Source organism: Chiloscyllium punctatum, chromosome 10, assembly GCF_047496795.1.
Source record: "Chiloscyllium punctatum isolate Juve2018m chromosome 10, sChiPun1.3, whole genome shotgun sequence".
Classification (NCBI taxonomy): Eukaryota; Metazoa; Chordata; class Chondrichthyes; order Orectolobiformes; family Hemiscylliidae; genus Chiloscyllium; species Chiloscyllium punctatum.
The window spans coordinates 38,815,144-38,835,610 of NC_092748.1; the positions used below are offsets into that span (position 1 = coordinate 38,815,144).

At 42.1% G+C, this 20,467-nt stretch overlaps 1 protein-coding gene across 1 annotated transcript in view; it reads left to right on the forward strand.

Annotated features, from left to right (window-relative positions):
- dnah7 (dynein, axonemal, heavy chain 7) overlaps positions 1–20,467 on the forward strand; it is a 398,230-nt gene that overhangs the window by 298,394 nt on the left and 79,369 nt on the right. Inside the window, exons 51-53 of the mRNA XM_072578963.1 lie at positions 4,453–4,579; positions 6,561–6,755; positions 10,712–10,804. Of these exons, the coding sequence (XP_072435064.1) occupies positions 4,453–4,579; positions 6,561–6,755; positions 10,712–10,804 (415 nt within the window). The remainder of the gene's footprint in view (positions 1–4,452; positions 4,580–6,560; positions 6,756–10,711; positions 10,805–20,467) is intronic.

A 20,467-nucleotide genomic window follows, 5' to 3' on the forward strand; every position in this document is an offset into this window, starting at 1 on the left:
TCGTTATGGAGATATGTGCATGTATAGGCTGAAGTTAGTGGGTTCTTGAGGAGTGGGTTCAGAGAGAGTGCCCTTAGTTTAATGAGGCATATCTGACACCTTGCTACTGCCAGGGCATTTTGGCAGCTGTGGAATAAATCTTAAGCTTATGCTTCACTAAAGAAGCTCTTGTCAAGAGAAAGAGGAAGGCTTATGTGAGGATGAGGCATGAAGGCTCAGTTAGGGGTTATAAGTTAGCTGGAAAAGATCTAAAGAGAGGGTTAAGAAGAGCCAGGAGGGTGCATGAGAAGTTGTTGGAGGATAGGAACAAGGAAAACACTAAGGCCTTCTATAGGTATATCAGAAATAAAAGAATGACTAGAGTAAGATTAGGGCCACTCAAATTCAGTATTGGAAAGTTGTGTGGAATCTGAGGACATGGGGAAGCGCTTCATGAATACTATTCATCTTTATTTACATTGGAAAAGGGCAATGTTATTGAGAATATGGAGACACAGGCTATAAGATTGGATGGGATTGATATTGACAAAGAGGAGATTTTCCCAATTTTGGAAGATTTGAAAATAGCTAAGATTCTGGGCCCAGATGGGATTTATCTTTGATACTCTGGGAAGCCAGGGAGGAGATTGCAGAGCTTTTGGCTTAGATCTGTAAGTCATCATTGTCAACAGGAATAGTGCCAGAAGACTGGAGGATAGCAAATGTTGTTTCCCTGTTTAAGAAGGGGAGTCGGGACAACCCTGGTAATTATATGCCTGTGTGCTTTACTCCGGTTGTGGGTAGGGTGTTGGGAAAGATTATAAGAGATACAATTTATAATCAGCTGGAAAGGAATAATTTGATTAGGAATAGTCAACACGGTTTTGTGAAGGGTAAGTCGTGACCCACGAACCTTACTGAGTTCCTTGAGAAGGTGACAAAACAGGTGGATGAAGGTAAGTCTGTTGATGTGGTTTATATGGACTTCAGTAAGGCTTTTGATAAGGTTCCACATGGTAGACTATTGCAGAAAATAAGGAGTTTTGGGATTAAAGGGGATTTAGCAATTTGGATCAGAAATTGGCTAGCTGAAAGAAGACAGAGGCTTGGTGGTTGATGGTAAATGTTCAGCCTGGAGCTCAGTTACCAGTGGTGTGCTGCAAAGATATGGTTTGGGCCACTGCTGTTTGTCATTTTTATAACTGACCTGGAGGTGAGTGTTGAAGGATGCGTTAGTAAATTTACAAATGACACTTAGATAGACAAAGTTGCGGATCGTGTTGAAAGATGTTGTGGGTTACAGAGAGACGTAGATGAGATGCAGAGCTGGGCTGAGAAGTAGCAAATCGAGTTTAATGTGGAAAAGCGTGAGGTAGTTCACTTTGGCAGAAGTAACAGGAATGCAGAGTACTGGGCTAATGGTAAAATTATTGGCACTGTAGATGAACAGAGAGATCTTGGTGTCCAGGTGCATAAATCCCTAAAAGTTGCCACCTAGGTTGATAGGTGTTAAGAAGGCATATGGTGTGTTGGCATCTATTGGTAGGAAGATTGGGTTTTGGAGCCACAAGGTCATGTTTCAGCTGTACAAGACACTGGTAAGGCTGTACCTAGAGTATTGCGTGCAGTTCTGGTCGCCACATTATAGGAAGGATGTGGAAGCTTTGGAAAGGGTTCAGAGGAGATTTACAAAGATGTTGCCTGGTATGGATGGAAAGTATTTTGAGGAAACGCTGTGGTAATTGATGCTGTTTTCGTTGGAGAGAAGAAGGTTGAGCGGTGACTTAATTGAGATGTATAAGATAATCAAAGGATTAGATAGGGAGGACAATGAGAGCCTTTTTCCTCAGATGATGAAGGCTAACATGAGGGGACATAGCTTTAAATTGAGGGGTGATAGATTTAGGAGGGATATTAGGGGTAGTTTCTTAACTCAGAGGGTAGTAGGAGCGTGGAACATTCTGCCTGCAACAGTAGTAGACTCGCTGATGTTAAGGGCATTTAAACGGGCATTGGATGTACATATGGATAATAATGGAACGAGGTAGGTTAGATGGTCATCAGCTTAATGGTGACGCAACATCGAGGGCCAAAGGGCCTGTACTGTGCTGTAAAGTTCTATGTTCTCTGTTCTAAATGTAGGTGGCTCCTTTTATGTTCATTCATGGTAGGTGAGCTGGCTGGGTCAGCACTGATTGCCCATCTCTAGTTGCTCTTGAGAAGCTGGTGTGGTGAGCTACCTTTTTGTACATTGCAGTCCATTTGGTGTAGGTAGACCCATAATGCCTTTGGGGAAGGAATTGACCTAATGACACTGAAGGAACACTGATAGATTTCCAAATCAGGATGGCGATTGCATTGGGGTGGAATATGAAGGTCATGGTCTTCCCATGCAGTCCTTCTAGATGGCAGTAGTCATAGATTTGGAAGGTGCTGTCAAAGGAGTCTTGGTGGATTCCTATCATGCATCTTGGAGATGTTACACACTTCAGCAATTGAGCATTGTGGGTGGAGGGTGTATGTTCCAATCTCATTATAAAATCATTAATTCACTTTTTAAAATAAAGAACTATTCCAAAAAATGAACTATTCCAAAAAACAGTCAGTCAAAAACGCTATGGAGAAACATGAGCCATAATGGTAGCTCATTACCTGTTCGATGGTCAGTAAGGACTTCCTGAAATGGCTAAGGTGGTGTTGCCCCAAGCTTTCCAGCTTCTGAAGGGTCCTCTGTTGTCCTGATAAAGTTCTGCCATAGGGTCTCATTACCATTCAGTGTTAGAGAATAAATAACAAGTAGAAACCGACTTGCATAGAAATAGTTAGCAATTGTGTAGGATTTAGGGTGATAGTTTTAGCAAGTGAGAGAAATTTCTATATTTGCTTTCTGTGAGATGTCGCCATCAACTAGTATGCAGTAACATCACAAAAATATAATTAGTTTAATACATTATTGGACTCCTTGCCAGTTTTTCACTGGCCTAAACACGTTTATGAAATTGTCAGCACAGCAACTTCGGTTTAAAAAATAAAGCTATCACATACAACAAGGCAAAAGTTTAAAACATATCTTAATCTTTATCCTGTGAAATAACCATTAATTGGTAACTTATATTTTCAAATAAAAATATTCTCTCCAAAATGACATCTGAATTTTGCAAGGGAAATAAGGGAAGCGATACGTCTTGTCATGAAATTAGTCATTGTCCACAATGAAAATGAAAAATGTCCTGTCTTGAATATTAACATAAATTTGAAATAAATTGCAGAGGAACATTATTTGATAGATTTCTAAGATTTAAAACAAAATCAAGTTCTAGCAGTAGACCTTGCTCTATTATAAAATTAGCTTGCAAACTCTGAACATCTTTGAAAGATTTGCTGCATTTTATATGAACTGACATGCAGACTTGTGTGATACTTCACCGGGGTAAGGTGCTAGAAATTGAGCCCTGCTATTACTGGACTTGTCAAAAAAGCTAAGGTTGTCAAAATAAAGTGACAAAATTCCTGAATATATCTAACTTCCAGACCTCGGTTGATAGCATGGGCTATGTTTGTACTTAATAAGATTTGCTGTTTATTTCAAGTGATTAGATTCCAGCTACAGATAAACAGTGATAAACCATCAACATATAACTCTATAAATTAAAAACTTTTATCACCCTATAAACACTTCCTTACCCGCATTCAGACAGACAAACAAATGAACAGGAAAAAATAGGATCTGGGCACGCAAAAAGTGGGAGACTGGAGTGGTTTCTACTAACTGATCAAGGAAATAATCCTTGTACTGGTCAGAATGTTGCTTTTTTATTGTCTTTCTTTGGATGTTTCCACTGGTTTTCAAGAGACACAGGTGGCTGATTAACTTATAAAAGGTGTCTGACTTAGCAGTTAAGTGTCACAGTTTACAACTGCTGAAGTAAAGATGAACTAGTTTTCTTCAGATTTAAAATGGCTTTTTACTGCAGAGGGCAGAGCTTCTGTGCTGTTGGGATCAAAACATTTCTCTACCTCATTCCACCTCTTAGTTGTTCAGTTACCTGAGAACTAATCACAAGGTCATTGGCAGGCAAAAGGCTTTGGTCATCAATAATTAATCAGTTGTCCATTGACCATTCAGTCTTGTTACCGTCCAGCTGCATCTGGATACAGAACCCTTTGGTTTCAATTTGTTTGCAACCACTTCAATTACTGCTTTTTCAACAGCTATTTACACAATGCTTGCCTTAAGTGTCAGGCCAGTTGCTTTTCAGAACATGCGTCATTCTTTAAACAATAGTTCTTTCACAAATCAACCCACAATTTTAAAAGAACACTAAAATAAAAAGGCAATCTTTATACATGATGGAAATTTTTGATTTTTCATACGACATTAAGCAGATAACCTATGAAAATAACACTGGCTTGTTTATAGTTGCATTTTTAAATATAACTTTTAATCTTTAATTTATTTTTCAACATTTGCAGGTTGATGATTCTACAAAAGTATTTTACTTATTCATTGTATGTGAATGTGTGCCGATCACTCTTTGAAAAGGACAAGCTGCTGTTTTCATTTTGCTTGACAATAAATCTACTAAGGCATGAAGGACTGGTCAGTTTCTTACTTTTGTATAGCCCCTGTTATATAAGAAAATTATATTTAGGAACACAGGGAAAATTATGGTTTATGGCAATAATGTAAATGTTTTCTTTTAATCAGTATTCCTGTAAGACATTATTATAATTTGTTATGTACAGTTATTTTTTAAAAAGTTTATTTTGCTATAGTCTTACAGAAGCTTTCATTCCTCCCTGTAATATGGCATGGCTTTTGTAAATCATTTAGCTTGTAGCAAATTCCACTTTTTGTCCTGAGTTGAAAAGTAATAAATGAAATCTGTTTAAAGGGGGAATCACCGTGAACTTCCATAATAAGAACAAACATGGGTGAAGGTAGCTAAAAACATAAGGTTTGAAATTTTGTGGAATTTTTCAGTGTAATTACAGTTCAACAGCATTGCCCAAGATAAGTAGGCATATATTAGGTAAATGAAAATTATGATTATACTGGAATTTTCTGGAACATTTAGTGGGCGACACGGTGGCACAGTGGTTAGCACTGTTGCCTCACAGCGCCAGAGACCCGCATTCAATTCCCGCCTCAGGTGACTGACTGTGTGGAGTTTGCACGTCCTCCCCGTGTCTGCGTGGGTTTCCTCCGGGTGCTCTGGTTTCCTCCCACAGTCCAAAGATGTGCAGGTCAGGTGAATTGGCCATGCCAAATTGCCCGTAGTGTTAGGTAAGGGGTAAATGTAGGGGTATGGGTGGGTTGTGCCTCGGTGGGTCGGTGTGGACTTGTTGAGCCGAAGGGCCTGTTTCCACACTGTAATGTAATCTAATTTACTCTGATTCTGTGATTTATCTGCTGAAATTCTCAGTCATTTGTTCACACAGCTGCAACATCATGCAAAAGTTCAGTGCATGTCAGTTTCATGCATTTATGTCAATAATGTGATAAAATTGATGTCTGCTAATTCGAGGAATTCCTAGTAAGAGTTTTAGCTGACTAGATTAGACCATATTGAATTTTTGATATTGAAAGTGAAACAATCTTTCCTCCATTTTAAAAGAAAGTGTGCTGTCGGAATGGCATCTTGTAAATTAAATATAAAAACCCTAATTTTGATTCCTTCATATGTGTGATCTATCATATGTATGTTGCACATTTGCCACTTTTGACACACTGAAACTGTCATTGAAGCTCAGTAACATTGTCATTAGTGATCAGGGAAGCCTGCTATGAATCTTTCAGAATGTAACGACTTGTACACCAAACTACCAAGCTTTGAGACACACGTAGATAAGCATGGCAGTCCCAAGTAATCTCATAATTCAATGTGGGTTACAATGCAACGGAGCACACACACAATGCCATGTTCATACATTTCTGATTTTTTTTTTCTGAAACAGGCTACCATATTATGTTATATTTTTATCCCTGGAGTGCCTGAATTGTGCAGGGATAAGATAAATGACTTGTTGTCCCTTGACAATAATACAATGCCCCATATTAAACCTTTGCCCTATTTGATGCCATTTCCTTCCATCCATTCCCTCGATACCTCATTGCCTGTCAAGAATAACATCCAGTTCATGATTGGCAGCCAGTAGCCAGTTGACACTCAACATTGTTCATGATGAATCTGGAATGGGTATAATGCAGTGGCCTTGAACTATTAGAAAATAAATTCACTTGGATTTCATATGATCAACTTAAGTATCATCAGGCACACACTACACCTTGATCCTATTGTAATAACCCCTGCATGACATTTTAATTGAACAAGCCCAGTACAAAATTAAAATAGTGCAATTCATTATGTTATTAATAACTTACTCATGATGTTTATTAGTTTATAAGCACAAATAGACATTTAACATTCCAAAGTAAAGGAAATCTAGACTTCCAGTGACAAGGTTTAAATCTTATTAAAAGTTCAAACTGAAGCAATGTTTTCCCTTGAGTTGTGCTTACTTATCATTTATTAATTAGATTATATAGATAATCTGATTTTTAATGCTTTTCCTTTCAGATTGATGATGAGGAATGGACATTTTTGCTGACTGGTGGAATTGGCTTAGATAACCCTTATGAGAAACCATGTGACTGGCTTCCGACAAAAGCTTGGGACGAGTTTTGCCGTCTTGATGAGATTAAAGCATTTGCAGGCATCCGGAAGGAATTTGTGCTTCTGTTAGATGGATGGAAATCTGTATATGACAGCTTGGTAGGTTGGGAATTTGTGGCAAGAAAAATGAGATTTTTCAAATTTAATACATCCCCTTTCAAGGCTATTTAATCAGAATATTGATTATTTAGCTTGTACAGAGTGATGGAGTTACTTAACGCATGCTGAAATGTTGGTACTTGTCAAAGTATAGAGGATACACAAAACAACTGACTGCAATTTTTTCTTACAAATGACAGCTCCTTAATGCACTGTGCAACATTATTTACCATCAGGCATTTAGTTCAAAACATGACACAAACCTTTGAGTAGCACAGTTGCTTTGTGAAAAATGATAAAGCATTCAGGCTGTACAATCTTAGGCTTGATATTTAACTTGTCAAATAATATGAAACATGCACATGATTACAGACAGCCACAGTACAGGTATATAAATTGTGTAACTATTAAAAGTCTCTCAGGGGCTGTCCATTAGTTGTTCCTAATTCATATATGCTTGAAGTTGTTTCAAATGGGTGCAAAATAAACACGTCTTTCCTTTTGTATTTACAATGCTGATCTCTACTTTTCATAAACTTAGTTAGATTTCGTATAAGAGTGGTTTGCAACCTTGCTGTATTGTTTCTTTGTCCATCATGTATTTAGCCAAACTTTTATGTACTTGGCTAAATAAGTACATAAAATTTACTTAGCCAACTGAGTTTTTTCATGTTTTCAGCATCTGCAGTGATTATTTATTATATCCTTATTTTTGTAAGGGTGAATTTAATCTCAGAAATTTCTAATTGATATGAATATTAACATACTAAAACCAGGAAACTGTATCTAAGCAAGAATAACAGGCAATGCTGAATGCATTTAACAGGTTAGGCAACATTAGTCTGAATCTGATCTAAATTTTAGATACGTGTTTCAATCTGGAATATAATTCCTATTTGCCTGCATGCCATAGCATTAATTGAGAGTCTGATAAATTGCAAGTTTTTGATAGGTTCCACAAACTGTATAATAGCTTCGTTTGATGTTGCTCAAAGTTTTTAGTAAATTGTCTCTAATTTAATAGTCTGAATGTGTCAGTTAGCAGTGAAGGAAGGTTTTTATTATGCATTGTTGTGTAAGACAATTTATTGGCTCTGCATTGCAATTCATGGTGTTTAGAAATTCTACTCCACACACAATGTCCATCACAGGGATTGTGAAATGTGTGAGCAAGCAACAGCTCATCTCTTCAACAAATTCAACTGAAGAATCCTCACTGAGGCAGGAAGAGTGCAAAATCAATCTGCATGACATTTATATTTTCTAGTCATGTTGCACAGGTCTGCCTGCAGATAAGTATTCAGGAGGCCCTGGTAGCTGCTTCCCATATAGCCCACAAGGTCAACTTGCATGGCGTACACAGGTGCATTCTATTCTTGTGCTAGAATTTGCTGAACATACATGATCATGACATCACAGATACCAGCAGCTGACGCAACATCAGGATTTCAAAATTGGTCACCAAATGCATTGCTGGCTGGCCAGCATTTATTGCCCATCCCTCGTCCTTGAAAAGGTGGTAGTGAACTGCTGCTTTGAACCGCTGCAGTCCACATGCTGTAGGTTGATTCACAATGTCTTCAGGAAGGGAATTCCAGGCTTTTGATCTGGTGACACTGAAAGAACAGCGATATATTTCCAAGTCAGGATGGTGAGTGTCTGGGAGGGAACTTGCATCTTGTAGATAGTACACATTGCTACCATATTGCTGCTGCTGAACATTGGTGGTGGAGGGATTAGATGCTTGTGGATGAGGTGCCAATCAAGTGGACTGCTTTTTCCTGGATGGTGTCAAGCTTCTTGAAGGTTGCTGGAACTGGACCCATCCAGGTTAGCTACTCATTACAGTATTCCTAGCCTCTGACCTGCTCTTGTTCCACTTAGTTTATGTGGTAACTCCAGTGAGTTTCTGATCAATGACATTCAAGGATCTTGACAGCAGGGGATTCAGTAATTGGGAGAGAATTGAATGTCAACAGGTGGTGGTTATATAGTCTCCTGTTGGGGCTGGTCATTGCCAAGCATTTGTGTGGCATGAATGTTAGTTATCACTTGTCAGCTCAAACCAGGATATTGTCCAGATCTTTTTGCATTTGAATATGTTCTGCTTCAATACCTGAGGAGCCATGAACAGTGCTGAATATTATGCAATCATCATCGGCAAACATCCCCACTTTTGACCTTATGATGGAAGGCAAGTCATTGATGAGGGGGTTGAAGATTGGGCCTAAGACAATACCCTGAGGAACTCCTGCAGAGATGTCCTGGAACAAAGATGACTGACCTCCAACAACCACAGTGGAGAGTTTGGCTCCTGATATCCATTGATTCCAGTTTTGCTAGGACTCCTTGATGCCACACTTAGTCAGATGCACCTTGATGTCAAGAGCTGTTACTCTTTTCTCATCTCTGGAATCCAGCTCCTTTGTCCGTGTTTGAACCAAGGCTGTAATGATATCGGGAGCTGGGTGGCCCTGGCGGAACCCAAACTGGATATCACTGCACAGGTTTTTGCTGAACAGGTGCTGCTTGGTCGCACTGTTGATGACCCCTTCCATCCCTTTATTGATTTCCCTTTATTGACTCCTGAAATAACAAGAGCTAAGAAGAATGATGTGCTCTATAATAGGCTACTTCAAGCTACTCAGGTGAGGTGCTATTAGCTTGTTTTCTGGTGAAGTTTATGGACTGGTGTGTTGAATTGCTGAAGCAATTCAGACATTTTTGCTGACTGCATAAAAGCAGAAAATTACTTTGTGTATGTATGAGGAAAGTAGTTGCAATATGAGATAAGTAGCAGGTTGAAAGGAGGCATAGAGAGAAGTCTCCCTGAGGAGGAGAGTGAATGAGGGCTATCCATTGAAGCCACTAACTAGAAAGTGTTTTCCAGAAGCATGACTCTTAATCTGTGATGAACTGGAAGTAGAGGCTCAGGAGGCTTTGCTTCTAAGAGGTACTGATATAGTCGGATCACTGTGACATGCTGTCTAAGTCAGGTGGAGGATAGCCTCTCTGTGATTGCAAAGATTGCCCTCACTCCTTTTCCTAAGCTATAGGATCCTTCAAAGTGAAAGCTGATGACATTGAAAATATGCTGCAGTTTACCATCCACAGATGTATTGGAGAGGTGGTAAGGGGTGTCAACAATAGGAGGTGAACTTCATCTTCCCATTCCTGAGGAGGAAAGACTGGGTTTAACTAACTAAGTGCATTCTCTGGGATGGTGGATTTCTGGGACACATATGTAACCCTCTATCCACCACCATGACAACTTTAACCAGAAGGGATCTCTCTAAATGTATAGCTAATGTACAAGGGTTTCCATGTTTGTGATTTCTCCTTAATCTTGCAATTATGAGAGTGTATCATCACCTTTGGAATCCAAAGTTCATCTCAGAAGGAGAAAGAAGAAGAGGAGATGGAAGCCAATACTGAAAGTGTTTTCCTACAAAGAAAATTTTCAGAATGGACCAAGTGAGGGGCATTGAAGGGGAATGATATAATAAACACTGTCTTTGAGAGACAAGACAACTTATGCACTCATTGTACGGAATACATAATTTCTTTGGCGCAATCCAGAAGAGGGGTGGTGGGACTAATTGGTGTGTATTTGCAAAATAACACGTTCAAGAATTTTCAGGAGGCAAGGAAGATTGAAGATCAAGGTAGAAACTTGCAAGGTCAGGTTAATAGTGGGACAATGAGTTTGTTTGGGATAAAGTAGTGCCCAGGGAGAAAAAAAAACAAACTGAGGAATAGCTGAGATGGGGGATCATCGATGTTTTAGTTGAAATAAGGATATCAAATATATTTAATGCAATCAGTGGTTTAAAATTTAATGTGGTTAAAAATCTAACCTTTTACAGTTCTTAGTACAAAGAATTATCTGTACTATCATTTTTAAAATATTTTGTAGGTATTTTCCAATAATTTTTCAATTTTCATGCTGTTTTCAGGAGCCATACCGAGAGGTATTTCCTGGCCGATGGGCCGAAGGTCTTAGAAGCTTCCAGAAGATGCTTGTAATTCGCTGCCTGAGGCCAGACAAGGTTTAAATGTCAATTTTCTTCACAGCTTAAACCATGTAGTTAATATCTACAACTTATTAACAGAAGCGTATAGTCTTGAAATGACTTAGAAGACATAAAAACGAGAAGTAAAATTGATTTTAGACACAATAAACAAAGAGATATCAACAATATTTTTAGGAAAAGACAAAATAACCTCATTTTTATAAACAGGATTTTTAACTTTATTATTGATGAAAATGTATCACTAGATAAACATTTGCTAATTGTTGGATATTTTTAAAAAGCCAGTTCCAGAATAAGTTCATTTTGTGCACATGATGAAGTGGTCTTTCTGGATTAGTGGTGCTGGAAGAGCACAGCAGTTCAAGCAGCATCTGAGGAGCAGTAAAATCGACGTTTCGGGCAAAAGCCCTTCATCAGGAATAAAGGCAGAGAGCCTGAAGGGTGGAGAGATAAGTGAGAGGAGGGTGGGGGTGGGGAGAAAGTAGCATAGAGTACAATAGGTGAGTGGGGGAGGGGGTGAAGGTGATAGGTCGGTGGGGGGAGGGTGCAGTGGATAGGTGGAAAAGAAGATAGGCAGGTAGGACAAGTCATGGGGACAGTGCTGAGCTGGAAGTTTGGAACTGGGGTGAGGTGGGGGAAAAGGAAATGAGGAAACTGTTGAAGTCCACATTAATGCCCTGGGGTTGAAGTGTTTCAAGGTGGAAGATGAGGCGTTCTTCCTCCAGGCGTCTGGTGGTGAGGGAGCGACGGTGAAGGAGGCCCAGGACCTGCATGTCCTCAGCAGAGTGGGAGGGGGAGTTGAAATGTTGGGCCATGGGGCGGTGTGGTTGATTGGTGCAGGTGTCCCGGAGATGTTCCATAAAGCGCTCTGCTAGGAGGCGTCCAGTCTCCCCAGTATGGAGGAGACCGCATCGGGAGCAACTGATACAATAAATAATATTGGTGGATGTGCAGGTAAAACTTTGATGGATGTGGAAGGCTCCTTTAGGGCCTTGGATGGAGGTGAGGGAGGAGATGTGGGCGCAGGTTTTGCAATTCCTGTGGTGGCAGGGGCAAGTGCCAGGTTGGGAGGGTGGGTTGTTGGGGGTGTGGACCTGACCAGGTAATCACAGAGGGAATGGTCTTTGCGGAAAGCGGAAAGGGGTGGGAAGGGAAATATATCCCTGGTGGTGGGGTCTGTTTGGAGGTGGCAGAAATGCCAGCAGATGATTTGGTTTATGCGAAGGTTGGTAGGGTGGAAGGTGAGCACCAGGGGCGTTCTGTCCTTGTTATGTTTGGAGGGGTGGGGTCTGAGGGCGGAGGTGTGGGATGTGGACGAGATGCGTTGGAGGGCATCTTTAACCATGTGGGAAGGGAAGTTGTGGTCTTTAAAGAAGGAGGCCATCTGGTGTGTTCTGTGGTGGAACTGGTCCTCCTGGGAGCAGATACGGCGGAGGCGGACTTGTCCTACCTGCCTATCTTCTTTTCCACCTATCCACTCCACCCTCCCCCCCCGACCTATCACCTTCATCCCCTCCCCCACTCACCTATTGTACTCTATGCTACTTTCTCCCCACCCCCACCCTCCTCTCACTTACCTTTCCACCCTTCAGGCTCTCTACCTGTATTCCTGATGAAGGGCTTTTGCCCGAAACGTTGATTTTACTGCTCCTCGGATGCTGCCTGAAATGCTGTGCTCTTCCAGCACCACTAATCCAGAATCTGGTTTCCAGCATCCGCAGTCATTGTTTTTACCTTTTACAAAGTGGTCTTTCTGTCAACTCCATTTGACCCTCGGGCAGAATTTTCCCATTTTCTGTCGGAGTGATAAATGAAATTCATTGGTCCGTGGTAGCTCACAGTGATTTTTGTGTCTCAATCTTCTGCTCATCACCTTGTGAATTATGCAGGAGAAAGTGAGGACTGCAGATGCTGGAGATCAGAGCTGAAAAATGTGTTGCTGGAAAAGCACAGCAGGTCAGGCAGCATCCAAGGAGCAGGAGAATCGATGTTTCGGTATAAGCCCTTCTTCAGGAATCATGTGAATTATGCAACCAGGCTATCAGATACCTTGCTTTGGGGAATTGCATGCCTGGAGACATGGAAGTGTTTGCCACTTTCATGACATTAACATGACTTTGGTGCCATATTTAAAGCCCTGCTGCACACCTATTCAGACGCTGCAGGCCAGGAACTGCCCTCATTATGAGGCTTGAGCCTCAGCATTCAACATAAGGCTCAGAGGAATAGATAGCTCAGTCTCTGATTTGCAGACTCGGACTTGGACATTTTGGGGGACTTTTCCAATGGGCTGCTGCATGGAGTCACATCACTGGACCTGGCCAGCCTGGACATAAAGTGCAACCCAGGTCAGTGTTTTGTTATGGATGAAAAGGAGTGCCCAGTAATGGAGGAAGAAGATCAATAATCTGCCCTCTGCGCCTCTTGCTAACACCACTCTCACAGGACCACTGCTCACTTTAATTCTGCCATTGCATATACCTCTCACCAAAGCTCATGTCTACAATTCTTAGTATTCCATGAGTTGTGTCCATTCAATACCTGTCAACTACTTCTTGCTCCCAAGCTACTAACTGTCTTTGTCCTCTGCACTTCCTAATCACTAACTGGAAACACCTCACCACTTCTCCTATTTGTGCATCACCATTAATTGCTCTTCCATCCATTTCCAACATATTCAAATTTCTGTCATAATTCTATTAGATTTAAAATAGTGATGGAAAAGGATAGACCAGATCTAAAAGTTGAAGAACTAAATTGGAGCAAGGTCAATTTTGATGGTATTAGGCAAGAACTTTCAAAAGCTGATTGGGGGCATGTGTTCGCAGGTAAAGGGATGGCTGGAAAATGGGAAGCCTTCAGAAATAAGATAACGAGAATCCAGAGAAAGTATATTCCTGTCAGGGTGAAAGGCAAGGCTGGTAGATACAGGGAATGCTGGATGACTGAAGAAATTGAGGGTTTGGTTAAGAAAAAGAAGGAAGCATATGTCAGGTGTAGACAGGATAGATCGAGTGATTCCTTAGAAGAGTATAAAGGAAGTAGGAGTATACTTAAGAGGGAAATCAGGAGGGCAAAACGGGGACATGAGATAGTTTTGGCAAATAGAGTTAACGAGAATTCAAAGGGTTTTTACAAATATATTAAGGACAAAATGGTAACTAGGGAGAGAATAGGCCCCCTCAAAGATCAGCAAGGCAGCCTTTGTGTGGACCCACATTAAATGGGGGAGAAAATAAACGAGTATTTTGCATCAGTATTTACTGTGGAAAAGGATATGGAAGATATGGACTGTAGGGAAATAGATGGTGACATCTTGCAAAATGTCCATATTATAGAGGAGGAAGTGCTGGATGTCTTGCAACACATAAAGGTGAATAAATCACTAGGAGCTGATCAGGTGTACCCCAGTACTCTGTGGGAAGCTAGAGAAGTGATTGCTGGGCTTCTTGCTGAGATATTTGTATCATCGATAGTCACAGGTGAGGTACCGGAAGACTGGAGGTTGGCAACGTGGTGCCACTGTTTAAGAAGGGCGGTAAGGACAAGCCAGGGAACTATAAACCAGTGAGCCTGACCTCAGTGGTGGGCAAGTTGTTGGAGGGAATTCTGAGGGACACGATGTACATGTATTTGGAAAGGCAAGTACTGATTAGGGATAGTCAACATGGCTTTGTGCATGGGAAATCATGTCTCACAGTGGAAACGTGATGGGCGGGCACTATTTCGTTCGGACAATCGATTATTCGGAAAATCAATTAAATGCCTCTCCTCTGGGGCTCAGTGTTTTAAAGTCTGCTCCATGTTCAGGAGACTGCAGCAGCACACATCGCACGAGACCCCGCCCCCAAACCCATTCCAACCCCTCCCCTCCGCACCCAACTCGTCCCCTGCCCCCAACCTGGTCCAACCCCCGCCCCCCCACCCCTGCACCCAACCCCGTTTCCTGCCTCAACCAGGTCCAAACCCGCCCCGCGCCCCCCCTCCCGCCCCCAACCCGGTCCAAATCCGCTCCCCTGTCCCCAACCCACCCAACCCCATCTTCCGCCCCCAACATGATCCAAATCCGCCCCCGTCTCCAACCCGGTCCAAACCCACCCCCCCGCCCAACCTGGTCCAACCCCACCACCTGTCCCCACACCCCAGCACAAAGCGTGCACGCCCCCACCCCTAACACAGCCCCCCGCTACCCCCCGCTCCATCCACCCCTGGCCCCTCTCCGGGGCATCTGAACTGCACATCAACAATAAGACTGCTGCTACTACTGCCTTTGTGGGGTAAGTCTCCAAATAGTGCGCACACACACACACACACATACACAACTTTTTACTGCAACGTTTTGACAGGTTCCACATTTGCCTTGCACAGGACAATGTTGGAGAGATTATTCCTGGGAAGTGGGGGTGGGTGGGGGATTTAGGGTACACCCCCCTCTAGAATGCCAGTGAAAGTGTGGGGAGAGAGAGAGGGCGGGAGGTCAGTCATTTGGAGACGGTGCCTGTTTAATCACTGTAAACAAAAAATGTGGTCAGTGTTGGAACACATCTTTGATGTAAATTTTGTATCAGGACATCGAGATCTCATTCAGATAATCCGATTTTCGGATAATTGGTATTCGGATAATCGGGTTCCACTGTATATGGACTTCAGTAAGGCATTTGACAAGGTTCAAATCAACTAGGAGAAAGTGAGGACTGCAGATGCTGGAGATCAGAGCTTAAAAATGTGTTGCTGGAAAAGGCCAGCAGTTTCCGTGAGATCTAACCTTGCTAACCAGTCTCCATGGGGAACCTTGTCAAATCTTAAAAATGTGTTGCTGGAAAAGCGAAGCAGGTCAGGCAGCATCAAAGGAGCAGGAGAATCGACTTTTTCAGGAAGGGCTTATGCCTGAAACGTCGATTCTCCTGCTCCTTTGATGCTGCCTAACCTGCTTCGCTTTTCCAGCAACACATTTTTAAGATTTGACAAGGTTCCCCATGGAGACTGGTTAGCAAGGTTAGATCTCACGGAATACAGGGAGAACTAGCTATTTGGATACAGAACTGGCTCAAAGGTAGAAGACAGAGGGTGGTAGTGGAGGGTTGTTTTTCAGACTGGAGGCCTGTGACCAGTGGAGTGCCACAAGGATCGGTGCTGGGTCCTTTACTTTTTGTCATTTACATAAATGATTTGGATGCGAGCATAAGAGGTACAGTTAGTAAGTTTGCAGATGACACCAAAATTGGAGCTGTAGTGGACAGCGAAGAGGGTTACCTCAGATTACAACAGGATCTTGACTAGATGAGCCAATGGGCTAAGAAGTGGCAGATGGAGTTTAATTTAGATAAATGCGAGGAGCTGCATTTTGGGAAAGCAAATCTAAGCAGGACTTATATACTTAATGGTAAGATCCTAGGCTGAACAAAGAGACCTTGCAGTGCAGGTTCATAGCTCCTTGAAAGTGGAGTTGCTGGTAGATAGGATAGTGAAGAAGGTGTTTGATATGCTTTTCTTTATTGGTCAGAGTATTGAGTACAGGAGTTGGGAGGTCATATTACGACTGTACAGGACATTTGTTACGCCACTGTTGGAATATTGCATGCAATTCTGGTCTCTTTCCAATCGGAAAGGTGTGGTGAAACTTGAAAGGGTTCAGGAAAGATTTCCAAGGATGTTGCCAGGGTTGGAGGATTTGAGTTATAGGGAGAGGCTGAACAGGCTGGGGCTGTTTTCCCTGAAACGTTGGAGGCTGAGGGGTGACCTTATAGAGGCTTACAAAATTATGAGGGGCATGGATATGGTAAATAGACACAGTCTTTTCCCTGGGGTCAGGGAGTCCAGAACTAGAGGGCATAGGTTTAGGGTGAGAGGGGAAACATATAAAAGAGACCTATGAGGCAACTTTTTCACACAGAGGGTGGTAAAGGTATGGAATGGCTGCCAGAAGAAATGGTGGAGTCTGGTACAATTGCAACATTTAAGAGGCATTTGGATGGGTATATGAATAGGAAGGGTTTGGAGGGATATGGGCTGGGTGCTGGCAGGTGGGACTAGATTGGGTTAGGATATCTGGTCGGCATGTACAGGTTGGACCAAAGGGTCTGTTTCCATGCTATACATCTCTATTACTCTATGACTGTCATCTCAATGGACAAATAAAATTGGCCCACAACTGAGCCTGAGGTTCGAGGCCATATTTGGAGGTGGGGGATACTGTTGTTGGACATCAGGCTCTTCATTTTCAGAAAGGAAAGAATTCTGGATTGAGATGGAGAAGAAACTATCCATTCAGGTGGAGTTGGAGAGACCTCAATGGACAACCAACGAAGTTTGCTTCATTGCACTGTGCTGTGCTGTGCTTCATTCCACCAGTACTAATCTATTGTTAATCTGCACAATCTCAATCTACTGGTTATCATAAGAGATTTTGGCACACATAATTTTATATTGAAAGTGGGATCACCCAAAGATCACCTTACAATCACAGGGATAATGAGACATTTATTCAGTGAAACAAAAGGTCAAGGACTACAAAAATAAAAAATTCACATATCCTTGTAGTAAGTGAGGGCTGCTTGCATATTATATTGAACAATTAAATTAAGTCCAAGTCCAGCTCATTCAACCTAGAAGTAGGTTTCAGTTAGATTATTTCGATGATGCATTACTCTGGCATTGATGGTCACATATAATTTGAACATTGGTGAAGTGGAAGCTTTTTCTGTTGACCATCTCTGCAGGTGGTTGATATAGTGCTATCGTAGCGACATGCGTACAGTCGATAGTGCACTATGCCCCAGGCCAGTGATCATGGAGAATCCCATTGTCCGAACTGCTTTACTCTGCACCACAGGGCAGTAATATGAGAATCTGTGCCTGTGAAAAATGACATCAATATCATCCAGGATACACTTAAAGATTGAGAATTAGGAGATTTGATGCAGGTCCTGAGTTTTTTTCTAGAATGAACTTCTGGCATAAAAATTCAGGATTACTGTGACCCCCTGATGGGCATCAGGATGAAATGCATGGAGACTTCCCAAGGAGGCCTTAGCTCTTTTTGGAGCCATAACATTACGGTATGTTACTTTATCTAATTATACATTACACAAACAAAGTTTTTATGCCACATGTGGTATAAAACTTTGCCATTAAACCACCAGGACAGTCCCCAAACCACAGCAGAAGAAACGTTTGTTTTGATGTAACAGACCAGGTCCTTTCATCCTGTGTACAGTATAAGTGGTCATGTTTGCTTGAGGCCCTCACTTTAAATGTACATTCTTAGACAATGCCAATGAAGTGCAAATTGAAAGTATTTACTCAGTCAGTGGTGGTATGAATTTTCCAACTGGGTGGGCATCCAGTTCCAAGACTTTTACTTTTTCCCAATGTTTAAAAGTAGTAACGAATTTTTGCCCATTCTGTATGTGAAATCAATCATTTTATCTGGTTGTTGCGCAGTTGACTTTTTGTCTGTCTTGCTAAGGTTCAGCTTTGTTTCTGTGTGAGTGAGTTACCTGCTCTGCCTGTATTAAAGAAATTTCCCTTCACCCTTTAAGATTTCCTTTGTATTACTGTCCTTGTGGTTCTCATGACCTTTCAGCACCTCCCTCCGCCCCGGCCCTCCAATTCTATTGAAGCCTTTTACATAACTATTAATGTCTTCACTTAACCCCCCCAGAGGCCATGACTTTAGAAATTCCCATGACCCTTTTTGGCAAGAGTTTCTGTGACCTATTTGATATACTCCCTATCTCCAACTTCCAGAGCTCCCAATCTCCTCTAATTCACAGAGGCCCTTTCACCCTACTATCTATAATTTCCCCATATCACCATTACTGTTACCTCAGCAACTCTGCACAAGTAGGTCCCAGATTTGAATTGCTTACTTTCCGCAGGACAACATAGACTACCCTGTAAGACCTCAACCATTATTAACCAAATCTCAAGGACAGACAGTGGTCCACCTCAGATTGATTTGGCAGTACAACTCCAACTGACTATGGCCCATTACTGGACCAATGTTTCAACAGCATCCAGTCCCTGGATTGTTTTCACAACTTGTGGGGTGAACCTGGTGCAACCCAGATACAGAAAGACATAGACCCCGGAACTCGAGCAGAATCAAGTACCTGATAGACTATTGCCATCTACTAGATTTGAATAGGACAATCCACTTGACTGACTGCAGTGGTAGCCCTTCAATTACCATATTTCCCTTAAGTGCACCAAAAGCTGCTCCCCTTTGACTTTCACGAATAGTCATTTTCTTGTAGTATATTTACTCAGTAAAATGCAGGTACATACTGCAGTCTGACATTGATGTCGCCCAAAGCTGCACATGCTATGTGATATATTGATTTTTTAGTGCTCTCCATTATCAAGACTGCCTTTCTTTCTGCGCCAAATAGCAATACAAGCCATAGAGGTTGGCAGTCAGTAGCTGAACATTAAAGATCCTGTATGCTAAGAAAGTGGTGTGACTCACAAAGAGGCTGGCAGCCAGCAAATCAGTGTTGCACTCAGTAAATGTGCATCTAAAGAGCAATGTGAAGCTCACAGACTCCAAGGTAAAGTGAATGAGCACTAAGCAAAGAAGCTAAAACCTGTTAGAAGCACTCTATGCAGATACATTAGATCTGTGTCCCTGCATGCAAAGCCACCTAATGCAGATACACAATTCTTTATCCAAAATCCTTGGGGCTAGCTGGTTTTCGCAGTTTCGAATTCAGAATTTTTAAGTGACAGTTTAATGATGAAATATAAAAATTCATACCAAACAACAGATGCATCTGTGAGTACTACGAGTGCTGAGACAGAATTGATGTCTGCCAGTACTGGGCCACGCCACCACATCACATCTGAGCGATGTGGGCCAAGAGGGTGTGGTTTGCACTCCAAACTACCTTGTTAGAGAGAAAACTACTTCATGAAACAAACTATGGATTTTGGAACTTTTTGAATTTCAGGATTTTGGATAAAGGATTGTACCTGTATAATTACACAAGTCCCAGGTGTCCCAGAGTGCCAAAGTATTGAAAGGCTGCAGGCCTGGCTGCAATGCTTGGTGAACTGTTCCCTAAGTTTATGTTTGGTCTCCAACCTAGTTTACTGCATCAGGTGCTCCCAATGTGGTCTTCTCTAAATTGGGGAGATTGAAGGTAAACTTAGGGAATGGTTCACTGAGCATTGCAGCTGGGCCCATAGGGGCTGACCAGAACCTCCTAGTCACCGCCAATTTCAATTCCCCTAACTGCTCCCTTTCTAACTTGACCATCCTTGGCCATCTCCATTGCCACAATGAACCATACTGCAAATTGGAGAATCAATACCGCATCTTCCACCTGGGCAGATTACTCAACATTGAGTTCTCCAATTTCAAAAACATCCCTTCCCACCTCCCGACTCCCTTCCCAACCCCATCCACTGCTCCCTGCCACCAACTAGATTCATTCCTCCGATTGATCAACCGGGTCATACCCTCAACCTGTCTTTACCTCTTTCTACTTCACCACCCTGCCCACACCACCCCCTTTATCTGCAGCTCCCCCAACATTCACACCCAGTCCTGAACAAGGGTTGCACCCAAAGTGTTGATCTCTCCACTTCCTAATGCTGCCTGGCTTGCTATATTCTTCCAGCGACATGCTGAGAGCTGCTAAGTAAACGAGCAGCCCTGAGATGCAGCCTTGTCCA